The sequence below is a fragment of the Musca domestica genome, unplaced genomic scaffold (assembly GCF_030504385.1).
Source record: "Musca domestica strain aabys unplaced genomic scaffold, Musca_domestica.polishedcontigs.V.1.1 2, whole genome shotgun sequence".
NCBI lineage: Eukaryota > Metazoa > Arthropoda > Insecta > Diptera > Muscidae > Musca > Musca domestica.
The window spans coordinates 38,061,423-38,076,604 of NW_026712249.1; the positions used below are offsets into that span (position 1 = coordinate 38,061,423).

The 15,182-nt window shown below is 34.9% G+C and overlaps 2 protein-coding genes across 2 annotated transcripts; one reads left to right on the plus strand and one right to left on the minus strand.

The window, feature by feature from the left end:
• The first annotated feature begins 4,658 nt into the window (after nt 1-4,658).
• LOC101887892 (probable isoaspartyl peptidase/L-asparaginase GA20639) lies at nt 4,659-6,274 on the plus strand. Its single transcript, XM_005179468.4, has 2 exons — nt 4,659-5,280; nt 5,593-6,274. Exons 1-2 carry the CDS (start codon nt 4,860-4,862, stop codon nt 6,162-6,164), a joined length of 993 nt encoding a protein of 330 aa, XP_005179525.1. The 5' UTR covers nt 4,659-4,859; the 3' UTR covers nt 6,165-6,274.
• A 3,190-nt stretch (nt 6,275-9,464) lies between these two features.
• Nucleotides 9,465-10,924, minus strand: LOC101888060 (SREBP regulating gene protein). The gene is made up of 2 exons (XM_005179469.4): nt 10,694-10,924; nt 9,465-10,625 (listed from the first exon to the last, which is right to left on the minus strand). The coding sequence occupies exons 1-2, from the start codon at nt 10,796-10,798 to the stop codon at nt 10,068-10,070; spliced, it is 663 nt and encodes a 220-aa protein (XP_005179526.1). The 5' UTR covers nt 10,799-10,924; the 3' UTR covers nt 9,465-10,067.
• Between the last annotated feature and the right edge of the window lie 4,258 nt (nt 10,925-15,182).

A 15,182-nucleotide genomic window follows, 5' to 3' on the forward strand; every position in this document is an offset into this window, starting at 1 on the left:
CTTCTGGTACCTCCTCTACAACGGATCAAAGTTTTAAATAATTATAGCTCTCATAAAACACGAAGTTTTCGAAATTTTATTAAAAGTCTCGTATAAAGTGAAGGAAATAGTCGATGTAAAATCCAAATCTGATACGTTTTAATATTTTTATCAGACTTAGGGTGAGGGTACATAAGCATAATAACCGAACATTGACTAAGTGCATGCAGCTGTCGGCAATACCGAGTGATTTCATTTAAATTGTTCATATTAACATGCCTCTATCATGAACTGTTACTCTAGATAGTATAGCCACAAACCATTTGCTCAGAATTCATTTTGTCCAGTCCATTCTAGGACCTTGATTACATTCGATGTTTATATATTACAAGTAGAAGTAATTTGTTTACGTTATCTGCTGCTAATTTAAGACTACTCCAATGTTCCAAGTCAATAGCTCTTTAAGCCCTTTATTTTTGTGTTGTTGTTTTTGTGGAAATATCAAAGGACGAAGGATCGAATTTCACTGCAAGTCTAACAAAGAATGGAAGTATACATAATACATACCATTAGATTGAAAAAAAACTCTATTTTTTCCAGAGGTTGGTATTTTTATCCTGATTTCGGGAAACTATTTATTTCTTGGAGGACGGACCCGGGACACCAGATTTTTGACCCGAAAGTCCGGGTTCAAGACCCCGATCCAATTACCCGATATAGATATATGTTGGAAAGCATATGAAAATACCTATCCAACAAGTGGTCACATGATGTGTAAGTGGTCACGGTTCGGAATTTATAGTGTAATTATCGATTTTTGTACCCGGATTTTTTATAAAACCCCCAAAAACTCAAAAAAGGTCCCATTATGGGGGTCAACCAAATTGATGCCAAATTATAGCTGACACTCTTACCTTTCCAAAATGCTTATAATTTGTGCTAAAACCTTTTTCGGGTTCAGAGAGATAGGTCTTTCTATTGGTATAACCCGATTTATTAAAATTATGTTTTCAATAAAAAAAAAATGTTTATTTCACGTAGTCGTCGTTGGAATTACAAAGCCGTTTCCCGAGATCAGGGTAAAAATGCCTACAACTGGAAAAAATTTCGAAAAAAAAAATGAAGTGTTTTTACTAAACTAGAGTTAAGCCATTAGATTGACTTATTAGGAGAGAATATTATTAGATTAACTTACTTGGAAATTTGATACTACTGCAGCGATTCCAGCAATCTCATGCGATTTGAAATAAAAATGGTCGAAACTTGCTTTTTTTTTGGGAACCAAACCAAAATAGCATGAGCATAGCACTTTTTCACTGAATTTTATTCTATATTTTTTAATCTGAATGATTACTTATATCAATTATTATTTATATATCATATTTTTCACACAACAGCAAACAAAAAGCTTCAAATGCAAGATTCAATTGGAGTTGACGTTCAGTTCGAGTTTCTCATTCTCTTATTCTCTACGCACAACCACAAGAATCACAATACACATTTATTTCACACATTTTTCCAAAATCCAAAATTTTGAATTACAAACTATACAAATTTATTAGAATTGTTGAAAACCCCAAACTCGAAATAGTTTCGTATAAGAAACATATAAAAAAAGTTATATTTGCACAAAGTTTTAAAAATTTCTTGACCAGAATTTTCTAACAATTACTGCAAATTGTTACTGGAAGTCAACTGTGAGCACAAAAATCTGCATGAAAACTATTGAAAATAGCAATTTTTATTTTTTTTAATTTTTCCGGACAATCTTGCTTTTTGTCTATCCACTGATTTGTTTTAGAATTGAAAACATTTTTATATTTGAAACAATGTTGAAAAATATCGGAAAAAATCCTGCAAAAAAATTATCAAGAAAAAAAAAACAAATCTAGTAAGTTTCTTGCAGATTTTGCAAAGCTCGACTGTCAAAATTGCTTTAATGGTACAATGCAATAAAGGTAGCCTCATTTCATATTAGAATTTCCAGCTCTGCATTTTCTGTAATATACCTTGTCAAATTTTAATGCACAAAAAAATGTTTCCATCTGAGATTGTGTGTGTATACAATGGATTTATGAATATAGATTTTGGCACTGAGATAACAAATGTATAAATTTGAAAAAAAAAAAAGCTAAATACTTGATTACTTGAATTTACCTTCATATTTCTATCATGATTGCTCCTTTTACTCGCTCTCATACTCAAGAAATAGCCAGAAAGTCTGTCGATCTAGTGAACTCTTCTCTTTTTCAGATTTCTTTCTGTGCTGTCCTTCGTTTCAATGTTGCCATATCTCATTGTCTTTGTTCGTTATTACATTTCATGTCTTTTCTCGAAAGCGTCGGTTGATTCGTTTTGTTTAATATTATATTTTATGATTTTATTGTATAATTTGTATAAAAAGTATTGTAAAAATATAAAAATGTGTGAAATAAATTTGTATTGTGTTTGTGCGTGTTCAAAAATGCACTATAATATGAAAAGATTAAAAAGAAACTCGAATTGAACTTCACCTCCAATTGAACCTTGGATTTTTAAGCTTTTTTTGGTGTGGTGTGTAAAATATAATATAAGAAGTATATAAATAATAATTAATGTATAATTAACATAATTAATCAATTAGATTTAAATATATAATATAAAGTTAAATGAAAAAGTGCTATGCTCGAGCCATTCGAAGCTAACCTAAAACCACAGTCACCAGGGGTTTGGTTGCCAAAAAGTGGGTTTCGGCCATTTTTTCAAATCACATACGATTGCTGGAATTGCTGCAGTAGTATCAAATTTGTAAGTAAGTAAATCTAATAATATTATTTTCCAATAAGCCAATCTGATGGTATGCATTAAGTATACTTCTATTGTTAGTTTGACTCACAGTGCAATTCGATTCTTCGTCCTTTGATATTGCCACAAAAACAACAAAACACAAGTGAAGGGTTAAGAGAGATATGAGCATGGAATATTGGAAACCTGCTAAATTAGCAGTAAATAATGTAAAAAAATAACTTCCACTTGTTATATATAAACGTCGAATGTAATCAAAGACCTAAAATGGTAAAGACTGGAGGCTTAACTCTAGTTTAGTAAAAACTCTTCAATTTTTTCGAAATTGCTCTAGTGGTAGGTATTTTTACTCTGATCCTGGGAAATTATTTTTTTTTGGGGGACGGACCCCAGATTTTCGACCCGAAAGTCCGGGTTCAAGACCCCGACTAGAACCGGATCCAATTACACGATATAGACAATATAGGTATCATTGGAAAGTTTATGAAAATACCTATACAAGTTGTCAAATGATGGGGTAATTTTAAAGCGGTTCGAAAGTTATAGACAAATTATCGATTTTGGACCCGGATTTTTTATAAAACCCCCAAAAATTTGCACAAATTGTAGCATTTTGGAAAGGTAAGAGTGTCAGCAATAATTTGGCGTCAATTTGGTTGACCCCCACTATAACACCACACTTTGGGTTAAAAAAAATATTGTAATATGTGTAATTTGAAGAGAACCGGATGTTTATTTCGGATTTAAGATCGTTTTTGTTACTCAAAACTTTAACCTTTTGTGGGAGAGGTACCAGAAAGAATGTACCGATCTTGTGTTGATGGAAATATTGAGATGTGTCAAGTTTGAATTGAATCGAATGTCAAGTTTGTGTTTTATGAGCATCATGAATATTAAAAATTTTGACTCTTGTGTGGGAGATACCAGAAGAAGTGTAGCGGTATATTCCATCTTTACAACAGACCATCACATTTTATAAAAGTTATATTTATTCAAAATTTTGACACTTTTGTGGGCTAGATACTGGATGGAGTGAACCGATATTGTCCATTTTCATACCTGACCTAGTACTGATGCAAATATTAGGATTTGCAAAGTTGGAGCAAAATCAGATTATACTTTCTCTTTCTGTGCAGTAAATTACTTTCTTTGAAAATGTTGATATTTTGTGGGTGAGGTACCAGAAGCAGTGGACCGATATTGTCCATCTCCGAACTCGATCTATGTTTGATAATAATAACATGATATACCAAGTTTGGACGAAATCAGATAGTCACTTCGATAGTTACCGTACGCACCAGCCAGACAGACGAACGGACGGTCTGACGGACATCTCTAGATCGACTCCAAATGACCTGAAATGGATTTGGTCCAAAGAGACCTAGGGTCTAAAACCGTTATTTCGATGAGGCACGTTTTAGCCGTATCAAATGATGTATACCTCTGTAGCCAAATGTCTGAGGATATAAAAATACAATTACATGAAAGAATGACAAAAGTTCGAATAATCCAAACTTTTTGTTTCAAAACTCTATTCCATAGCCCTTCCCATATATTTGAATACTGCCTTAGGGGTTTAAGGGTTTAGGGGTTTAAATCACTTTGGAAGTTCGAATAAATAATTAATTCTCTAAAATCGGGTCAGCAGATGTCTTTATCGTTTGAACGGTATAAGAGAAAATAATGAAGTCAAAATTACGCGATGATATTGAAAAATATCGGAATAATCAAGTGAAAATTCTTGAAAAAAATGGAATGTGTTTTCGAAGTTGAGTACATCGACCGCGTAATTCAATTTGTTGACTATGCAAAAGCATGCTGAGAGCCATCTGTATAAAAAAACGAAACTAACTTTCCGATGTCCGTATATTCATTTGTATATGACGAAATAAACAAAAGAAAAATGTAAACAAATTAAATCCAATGGGAAAATATGGGTGAATGCAGCTGACTGATAAGGTACAGAGTAGATATCAAATGTTAAAGAAGCCGCAAACCAGCCAGTTCTGGAACAACAAACTGCTTGACAATCACAGGAAAATCACAACTAATTGGAAGGTTCAAGAGTTTACAAGTGCAGCGAAGAAGAAAAGAACATGCCCATTGAACCCATACTCTTAATACACGGTGGAGCTGGTGATATTACCGATGCTCGTGTTCCCGGAAAACTGGAAGGAATGAAAAAATCCCTACGTTCAGCCATTGAACATTTGATTCCTGCAAATGGTGGTGAAGGCAGCTCTTTGGATGCAGTAGAGGCTGCTGTTCGTTCCATGGAATGTGATGAGAATTTTAATGCTGGTTATGGTGCCTGCTTAAATTTGGATGGTAAAGCCGAGGTGGAGGCCAGTATAATGGAAGGTGACAAATTGAGAGCTGGATGTGTTACACTGATACACGATATAATGCATCCCATATCGGTGGCACGTTATGTTATGCAAAAGACCCACCATACATTTTTGGGTGGATCGGCTGCTCAGAAATTTGCACTGGATCAGGGATTCGAACAAATGGCAGGTGAGCGAATGTGAGGTAATAGCTTTCAGTTTCAAGGAATACCAAAGATTTATTTTTTGGAACACAATAGTACAAGAGTTATATCCTAATTCTGAAACGACAAGCTTACCATCTTTCAGAACCCATTAGCTGATATTCAATTCAAAATTTTCAATTTTGTAAAAATGAAAATGGAAGAATTAATGCATTTTCTTGGCTCAAAAAACCGGGTGAAACGGTGTTAGGGGTAACCCAAGACATTTTTAAAAAAATTCCAAACACCAATATTTGTTTCGTTTTCAAATGTTGCAAATTTGATTTCTTTTATTTAAGATGGTTCTTTGGTTACCGATGACGCACGACGGGCTCTGCAAGAATTCAAAGACCGCCAAGCTAAGGGATTGGATACCATTTTTGCCCGTACCGAACTTGATGCCGAGAAATCCCAAGACAAAGAACCTGTAGGGGAATCTGGCAGTACTGTGGGTGCCGTTGCCATTGATACCAAAGGTAACATTGCAGTTGCAACATCCACTGGCGGTATAACAGGAAAGGTGTCAGGACGCATTGGCGACACACCCCTGCTGGGTTGTGGTACTTATGCTGACAATCAAATTGGCGGTGTCTCCACCACCGGACATGGTGAAACTATAATGCGTTTTAATTTGGCTCAAAAAATCCTTGCCAAAATACAATATGGCAACAAGACTGCACAGCAAGCTACCGAAGAGGCTTGCAAAGAGATGACAGAACGTTTGGTTGGAACGGGTGGTGCTATTACCATTGATGCCAAGGGTCAAGTTGGTATCTATTGGACATCAAAACGTATGGCCTATGCCTATGTAAAAAGTGGAAAAATCTTCTATGGCATCAATCATAATGAACAGTTTGAAGAGGAGTTGTAAAGGTGGTTTCAGAATCTTAGATTCTTGAAGAGTTTGTAACAGACAAAACATTGCCTTGTTCATAATTTTATACTTTTTTATATTTTTACAAATAAACGAAGAAAGACATATATAACTATAAACAACCGCGCACATTATTTTATAGGTTTTATGGCAAAAGAGATGCATTGAAATTATTGTATTTTTTAATTTCGTAAAAAGGAATCAGTTGAGAAATTAGACAATAATGTAACGTTTCATAGCATCAACCTCGATGAGGTCTTCCTGGACCAAAATCGTAGAGATTTTAAGATATTTTTATGAAGACACAAAAAATTGTGTACTAAAAAAAATCAGGAAGAGGGGGTAAACGTATCATTTGATACGACCAAAACGTGCCTCATCGAAATAATGGTTTTAGACCGTAGGTCTCTTTGGAACACATCCGATTCAGGACATTTGAAGTCGATCTAGTGATGTTCTTCCGTCTGTCTGGCTGCTGCGCACGATAAGTCTCCAAAAGAGTATCCGATTTGGCCCAAACTTGGAACATCGTAATATTATTTTCAAATTTCCAAACGTCCTCTCGTTCTGATACCTCCCCCTCGAAAGCTCAAAATTTTCAAAAAATATATTTTACTGCAAAGAACGAGTAAAGATAATCGATTTTGCTGCAACTTTGCAACTCCTAATATTTGCATTAGTGCTAGGTTAGGTGCGAAAATGGACAATATCGATCTACTCCATCATGTACTTCCCCCACAAAGGTCCAAAATGTTGAATAATTATAACTCTTATAAAATATGATATAAGGGTTCGATTGTCTTTAAATTACACACTTCACAATATTTTTATTAACCAAAGGTATGGTGTGAAAATGGAATATATCGTTGCAGTTCTTCTGGAACCTCCTCCACAAAGGATACACATTTTGAATATCAATGAAGCTCATAAAACACGAAATTAACATCCGATTCCATCCAGACTTGGCATATTCCAATATTTCTATCAACACAAGATGGTAGAGATCGCACCATTCGTTCTGGTACCGCCACCACAAATGGTTCAAATTTTGAATAACCAAAACGAGCATAACATCCGAATAAGCATCCGGTTCTCTTCAAATTTCAAATATCCCATAATTTTTAATTACACAAGATCTGCTGTGAAGATGGAATATATCGGTGCACTCCTCCTGGTACTACCCCCGCAGAGGGTCAACATTTTGAATATCCACGAAGCTCATAAAACGCCAAATTAACATCCGATTCCATTCAGACGTGGCGCATCTCAATATTTTCATCAACACAAGATCTTTTATAAAGATGGTAGAAATCGGACCATCTCTTCTGGTACCTCCCTCACATAGGGTTCAAGATTTTGAAAAACAAAACTCTAAAAGAAAGCGAAATAAGCTTCCAACTCGCTTCAAATTTTACACATCCAAAGATTTCCGCTAACACAGGATCTGTTGTGAAGATGATATATATCTGCCAACCCCTCCTGGTACCTTACCCACAAAGGGTCACAATTTTCAATACTTTCATCTGTCATAACTTGTGAAACATGTCAACCATTTTTTAGCACTTGCTATAACTAAATATTTCTCTCAACCGGAAACCTGAAATGAATATGGAATTTATGATTTCGCATAAAATTAGATATAAATGTTCGATTTTTTCGATTTATAGATATTTTTATCTATATTAGATTAAGGGTGAAAATAGAATACTTCGATCGACTATCATTTTAAGATTTTTTAAAAATGATCACATATCTCATACAAAGTGAAGGAAGTAACTAATATAGCCCGAACATGGCACATCGCAATATTTATTTCATTTATATTTAAGTACGATACGAAATGGACAATATTGGCACATTCCTTCGGAACCCACTCCATGGAAGGTTAACAATTTGAATATTCATAACAGAAGTCTATATATATATATATTTAAATAATCGAACATTGGCTGAGGGTATACATCTGTCGATTGGCACGTCGCAATATTTATATCAAATTATTTAGGTCCGATACGAAGTGGACAATATTGACCCATTCCTTCGGAACTCTATGGAGAAGTAGAGTAGGCCGATAGTATACATCTTTCGATAAACCCGACTGATACTTTTTAACTTGTTTTAATGCCATTTTGACCGAAAATTCATGGACCTTTTCATATTTTGCATATTTTTAAGGGCCTTTTCCTTTAAGTGTGTGATATTTTGGGATGCTTCATGTTAATTTTTTTAGAAACAATTTAGGAGAAGAACTTCCATATAAAAATATGAATCAGTATGTTTATTAAATGCTTATTAAAACTTTTGTAAAGACTTTGGGGAACAAATGTAACAAATCGGATGACCAATATACATGGGTGCTATAGCTATATCTGAACCAATCTTCAACAAATTAATGCCATTTGGGCTAATATTACATATTTGGTACACAATAAAGCGCAATTCGGACGAAGTAGTATATGGGACCTATATCCGAATCTGAGCCGATCTCGATAAAATTTAGCTGTATTTGATATATTTCCCCAAATATCGTTGTTACAAAGAGCATATTACGTCTGCGGATGACAAAAATAACAAATTGGACGAACAATGTATATGGGAGCTATAGCTATAGCTGAACCGATTTCCATCAAATTTGGCATACTTATTTTCAGGCCTAATTTGGTAGTATTTGCAAAATTCCATTTTTCATTCCAAATTTGGTGCACAATAGAAAACTAATCGGACAAAGATATATTTGGGAGCTATGTTTAAATTCTGACCGATTTCCTCTAATTTCAATAGGGTTCGTCCTTGGGCCAAACAAATGATTTGGGCAAAACTTTATATGGATCGGGCAATAAAAGCGACCTGTACTTTGTTTAGAAAAATACATGGACAGACGGATGGACGGACATGCACAAATCGACTCAGAATCTGATTCTATGCAGATCATCAAAAGGAAATATGGGTCTATCTCCTTACCTTTTGCCTGCTACAAACAAATGCACAAACACATGATACCCTGACCACCTTGTGGTGTAGAGTATAAATATTCAAAAATCGTAAATTTTTTAAAAACAATTTATTTAAAACTTCCTGTTAAAAACGTGGATCTGGATGTTTCGTAGCCAACCACTTAGAACATTTTTACTTACACCTTTTTGAAAGACTTCTTAACCTAAATTCTTGGATTTGGTACTTAATACATTGTTCAAGACAAGTTTAAAAAAGTCCCATGTTTTTCCATGCTTTAACAAAATTTAGCATCCATTACAAATTGTACATTCGACTCCATTAAAGAATATAACCAGGACTTAGTTTATGTATCAAAATTGTCATTTATTTATAATTTCTGCACCCGCTTGTTAAACTACGAATTACAAAAATGAGTATTATTAATTAATTAATTAATTACGTATACAAAATCCTATGCTATCCTAAACTGTGTACAAATTAAATAAATCTATTACATCTTAGTTACAAGAAAATACAGCTGAAAAAAGGCAATTATTCATTACGAGAACAGTCCAAAATGTTTACATTAACATTAAACTAGCAAAAGGAACACACTTTAGTAAATGGTATCCAATCATGTTTACCATGGTCATTATGCAAATGCTCCGTATTAACTCTAGTTTGCTTATAAATAGGCGATTTTCTATGTGGGACACAGGTGAAGTGAGTCTTTATACGGACAATATATTCATTCGAAGTTGGGAATACATTCCATAATTTACGGTCTAAACTTTTAGATGATATTGAAATACCCTACTAGGACGAGGATAAAAGGACATAGTTAGTTTATAGTTTACAATTAAATTGCAAAATATACCATGTTCCAAAATTTAACAGGTCCTTTGTAGGTAATTATCACGGCAAATTTACAATTAAACTAAAGTTAAACACCCCAGCGCTTTTCTATCATGATCCCATGCCCGAAACCTCTATTTGTGATTCATGAGCCTGTGTGGGACCATAACAGAAACGATGTGTCGGATCACGATAACGATTTTCATGTTCCACTGAATGTGAATTAGTGCGACACTTTACCAAACACAATTCATATTGATCCGCAACCTGAGCATATACCATTGCCTGACGTCCCTTTATATGTTCCAATGCTAACTCCAACACCGGTCGCTTCTCTGGATGTAAACAACAGGAAACACAATGTTCATAGATACCACAACACTGAGTGTTGGGATTACACGTTTCACAGGTATAATATTTGGTCGAATGATGTTGGACATTACAACAACCATTGGCGAGCAGAACATCAGCATCACAAACAAAGCCACGTTCATCCACCAGAAGATCACGTCCCTGCATGGAATTACGACACTCGATGTTGGGAGGATTTGTGGGATTTTCTTTTAGTTGCTCAGGCGATAGTAGGTGTTCCTCGGCCGTACGCCATACTAGAGGAATAGTACGTTCCACGGTAAACACATCGGATTCCAGGAAATGTTGTGGGGAATTCTACAAATGAACACAAAACAATATATTCAAGTTTCGACAATGTCCGGTCCGGCCATGGCGCTTCTTACTTTATTATTAAAAGTTTTTGTAATAACATATACAAAAAATAATATAACCAATATAATATAGGCTAATCTTCTTTTCAGCAGTCGTGTTAGAGCTGCTGGCCACATGCCGCTTTAATGTTTGTGGCCATTTAAGCTGGATTCACCCGATTTTTCCGAAATACAATCAGATCGATGTTTCTGTGCGAAATGTTTGGTTTTTTCCGCGAACCAAACTTAATGGAATACGTTCCAAACGTTATGAATAAGGAGACATAGGCAAACAGATGATAAAGAGGTGGATGAAGTAATCTCCAACTACCCAATTTCGACGTGCGTTGTTTACGAATGAGGTATGAAACAGAAAATGATTATCAGCCGATAATTTGACTTCAAGACCGAGCGATTTTATCACCGGGGCACAGTGGTTCAAAACACTAATGGAGCCACACAACATAAATAAATTAATAATTTATAGCAAAATAAACTAAATTTTGCAGCAATATGTATTACATAATACATATAGAATTTTATAGTATTCGATCTTGTTCCAACTTTGCAAATCCTAATATTTGCGTCAGTTCTAGGTCAGGTGCCAAAATGGACAATATCGGTCCACTCCATCAAGTACCTCCCCCACAAAGTGTCAAAAATTTAAATAATTACAACTCTTATAAAATGTGATGTAAGAGTTCGATTGTCTTCAAATTTCCCAATATTATTATTAATCCAAGGTCTGGTGATAAGATGAAATATATCGGTCTACTCCTTGTGGTACCTCCCCCACAAAAGGTCGAATTTTTCAAAAAATATATTTTCTGCACAGAAAGAGAAACGAAATCCGATTTTGCTCCAACTTTGCATATCATAATATTTACATCAGTGCTAGGTCATGTGCGAAAATGGACAATATTGGTCCACTCACACAAGTACCTCCCCACATAGGGTCAAAATTGTGAATAATTATAACTCTTATGAAATGTGATATAAGTGACCAATTATCTTCAAATTACACACATCACGATATTTTTATTAACTCAACGTCTGGTGTGGAAATGGAATACATCAGTCCACTCCTTCTGGTACCTCCTCCGCAAAGGGTCAAAATTGTTTGAAGCTCATAAAACGCCAAATTAACATCCGATTCTATTCAGACTTGGCAGATCTCAATATTTTCATCAACATAAAATCTTCTCCGGTTCTTATTTCTACTAACACAAGATTTGCTGTGAAAGTGGGATATATCGGTCAACTCCTTCTGTAATTGTAAATAACCACTAATCTCATAAAACGCGAAATTAACATCCGACTCCATTCAGACTTGGTACATCTCAATATTTCCATAAACACAAGATCTGTTATAAAGATGGCGGGGATCGGACAATTTATTCTGGTTTCTCCCTCACATAGGGGTTCAAGATTTTGGAAAACAAAACATTCAAAACGAAATCTCTTCAAATTTCAGACACACACAAGCATTTTTGCTAACAAGATCTGTTGTGAAGATGATACAGATGATCTGCGAACCCGTTCTGGTGCCTCACCCACAAAGGGTCTCAATTTTCAATTCTTATATCTGTCATAACTTGCGAAACATAACTTGCACATTTCAACATTTACGTAACATTATCACATTTCTCACTTAAAGTGAATACACAGAAATCAGAGATGGGAACCTATATTCTATGCAGTGACATTTGACAAGGTAAATTACAGAAAATGCAGAGATGGATATGCTTATTTGAAATGACTTTACCTTCTTCATTATACCATGGCTGAGAGTATACATCTGCCGGCAAAAACGACTGTTTAATGTTAAGACTACTTTACTAGAGAATTGTTACATTCGGTCTTGGACAACTTCTTTGCCTTGAAAGTAGAGAAAAGGAAAACTGGAAAACTGTTAAAATTCAGTATCAACATTACTGCCAATCAGAAGCTGGAAGATATTGCAACTATATTTTAATCGACAAAATTCGCCAAGTATATTTAATGTAAATATTACTAAGTTTTCTATGGAAACAGTTTTCAAGTAAATAATTGTAAAACTGGTGCAATATATTACTATATTGCATGTTCTGAAGCACAAATATTAATATATTTATATTTGAGAGTGCCTAATACCTTTTTAATGTGTGTCTCTATAGGTTTTTTTTTTTATGGATTTAAGTGAAATCACTTTGCCTATACAATGGAAAACTAAGATTTTTTTTAGTTGTTAAGTTGATCATATAGCACCTTATTATTAAAAATAATACCGAAACAGGGTGATTCATTTATTTTGTGTAGGTTTTTGAACATGATACAATTTGGAAAACAATTATTGCAATTCACAACACGAAGGAGTTCTAATACGTGTTTAGTACATCCAGAGTATTGTAGCACAGACACCATCTGGTAGCACGGACAATTACCTCGAATTATTTTCTAGTTTACTTTTGGCACACTAGATGTTGGATTCTTTTTTTTTACAAAAATATGAATTTTCTAAAAAATTCAATGGAGATTTTTTCATTTAAACATGTTTTCATAAAAAAATATTAAAGTTGAAGGGGAATTTTTTAACTAGAGCAATTTTATCAGATAATTTAAAAATCACAAATACATATATGAAATTAAAAAAAAGATACGAATATAGCTAAACTATTTTCAAAAAAAAAAAAAAAACAGAATTGTAGCTCCAATTCTACGTAAACGATTTTTTTTTTTTCAATATAAAAAATATTGAAAATAATGAAAAATATAAAAAACGACTATACATGGTGAGTGAGAAAAACAGCAACCAACTTCAGATTGCTGTCACTTTTAAGCCACTCGACCAACAGCTGTTAAAATTATTTCACTGACAGCTTATTATATTGTTTACAAGCGTACAAAAGCTCTTTGGTGAGAATTTTCCAAAAAAAAAGTTATTCATGATGGAATTCAAGCGTGATAGTGTGCTTTCTTTATATTTGGCTGGAAAACCCCAAGTGGCTATCGCTAGAGAACTCCAGCATTTAAATGTGAATAAATCTTTTGTGTCTCGTATCATCGCTGGTTACCGTGATACTGATTGCGTAGCCCGTCGTCAAGGAAGTGGACGGAAGAAAACAGCAAAATCAGCAGAAATGGTTCGAAAAGTAAAGAAGCGACCTGATCGAAACCCGCGTCGCAGTGGCCGAAAAATGACTCGTGAGCTGAACATATCGCAATATTCCATTCGGCAAAAAATATGCAAAATAAGCTCGGGGTAAGGCCATTGAAATTCCAAAAAGTGCAATAACTTACATCGCAACGGAAAGAAAATAGACTCACAAGAGCTAAAGAGTTGCTTCGATTGGGCGAAAGTAGTGAACAGCCGAATTTGGGTTTCTCCGATGAGAAAACATTCGTTGTCCAGCAGTTTGTAAACAAACAAAATGATCGTGTTTACTTGCCGAAGAGGTCAGCTGAAAATGTGCACCTCCGGTTGGCCACCAGAACTCAAGCGCCGGCCATGGTGATGGTAGTTCTCTGCTCGTATTAATCAACCGTGGCATCAGAATAAATGCCGAATATTATCGCGAAAATATTCTGGAGGGCGTATTAATGCCTTGGGCATGCAAAGATTTTGGCCGCAGACCTTGGACATTCTAACAGGACTCAGCACCATCGCAAGAAGATTGGTTACAAAATGAGGTTCCTCGCTCCATTTCAATCTCCGGATACCAATCCGTTGGACTATTGTGTCTGGAGTATTTTGGAAAAAAAGGTTGGCACTAAAAAATACCAAAGTGTCGATGACCTCAAGCAAGCGCTTCTCTGGGAGTGGGCCAAAATACCGCAGAGCAATATTCGGGCAGTGTGTGATGGTTTCATTGGCCGTTTGAAGGTTATAATTCGTGTAAAAGGTGACCAATTCGAACAAATCTGAACTTATTCTAAAATTTGATGCTATTTCCGACATTTTTTGCTTTCATTCAAAAAAATGCAAAAAAAAAAAAAAATTAACAATTATGGCGTTTGACTTTGTTGCAGTTTTTTTGCCTCACCCTGTATGTGTGCTTTAGAAAACGTGGAACTAAATATTCAATATTCTGCCACCGGGCTAGAACCCATTATGAACTGCAAATATAATTTTTTTTCAAAATATCGAATTTTGGGAGGTACCGTTATATGGGGCTATACCAAAACGAGCTACAACCCATTGTCACCCACAAATACCAATTTTTAGTCAATTTAGTGGAAAAATGTGGTAAAAATCAAAATACCGAATATCGGGAGGTACCGTTATATGGGGCTATGGAACAACGTGGACCTATACATACAATGTTTTGCCACCGGCTCTAGAACACATTATGACCCACCGTTATATAGGGGCTATACCAACACGTGGACCTATATATACAATGTTTCGCCACCGGAGAAAGAACCCGTCATATCAATATCAACCATCCTAGACACCGTACAAAATGTTCTGCAAACTTTTAAAAGTCTACATCAAATAATGTGGCCGTGATTTCAACAGACAGACGGACATCGTCCTTTTATA

Coding starts and splice junctions, on each gene's coding strand:
- LOC101887892 (XM_005179468.4), top strand. CDS start 4,860: ATGCCCATTGAACCCATACTCTTAATACACGGTGGAGCTGGTGATATT. Junction 5,281..5,592: donor GGGATTCGAACAAATGGCAG/GTGAGCGAATGT, acceptor CTTTTATTTAAG/ATGGTTCTTTGGTTACCGAT.
- LOC101888060 (XM_005179469.4), bottom strand. CDS start 10,798: ATGTGGCCAGCAGCTCTAACACGACTGCTGAAAAGAAGATTAGCCTAT. Junction 10,626..10,693: donor CAAAAACTTTTAATAATAAA/GTAAGAAGCGCC, acceptor GTTCATTTGTAG/AATTCCCCACAACATTTCCT.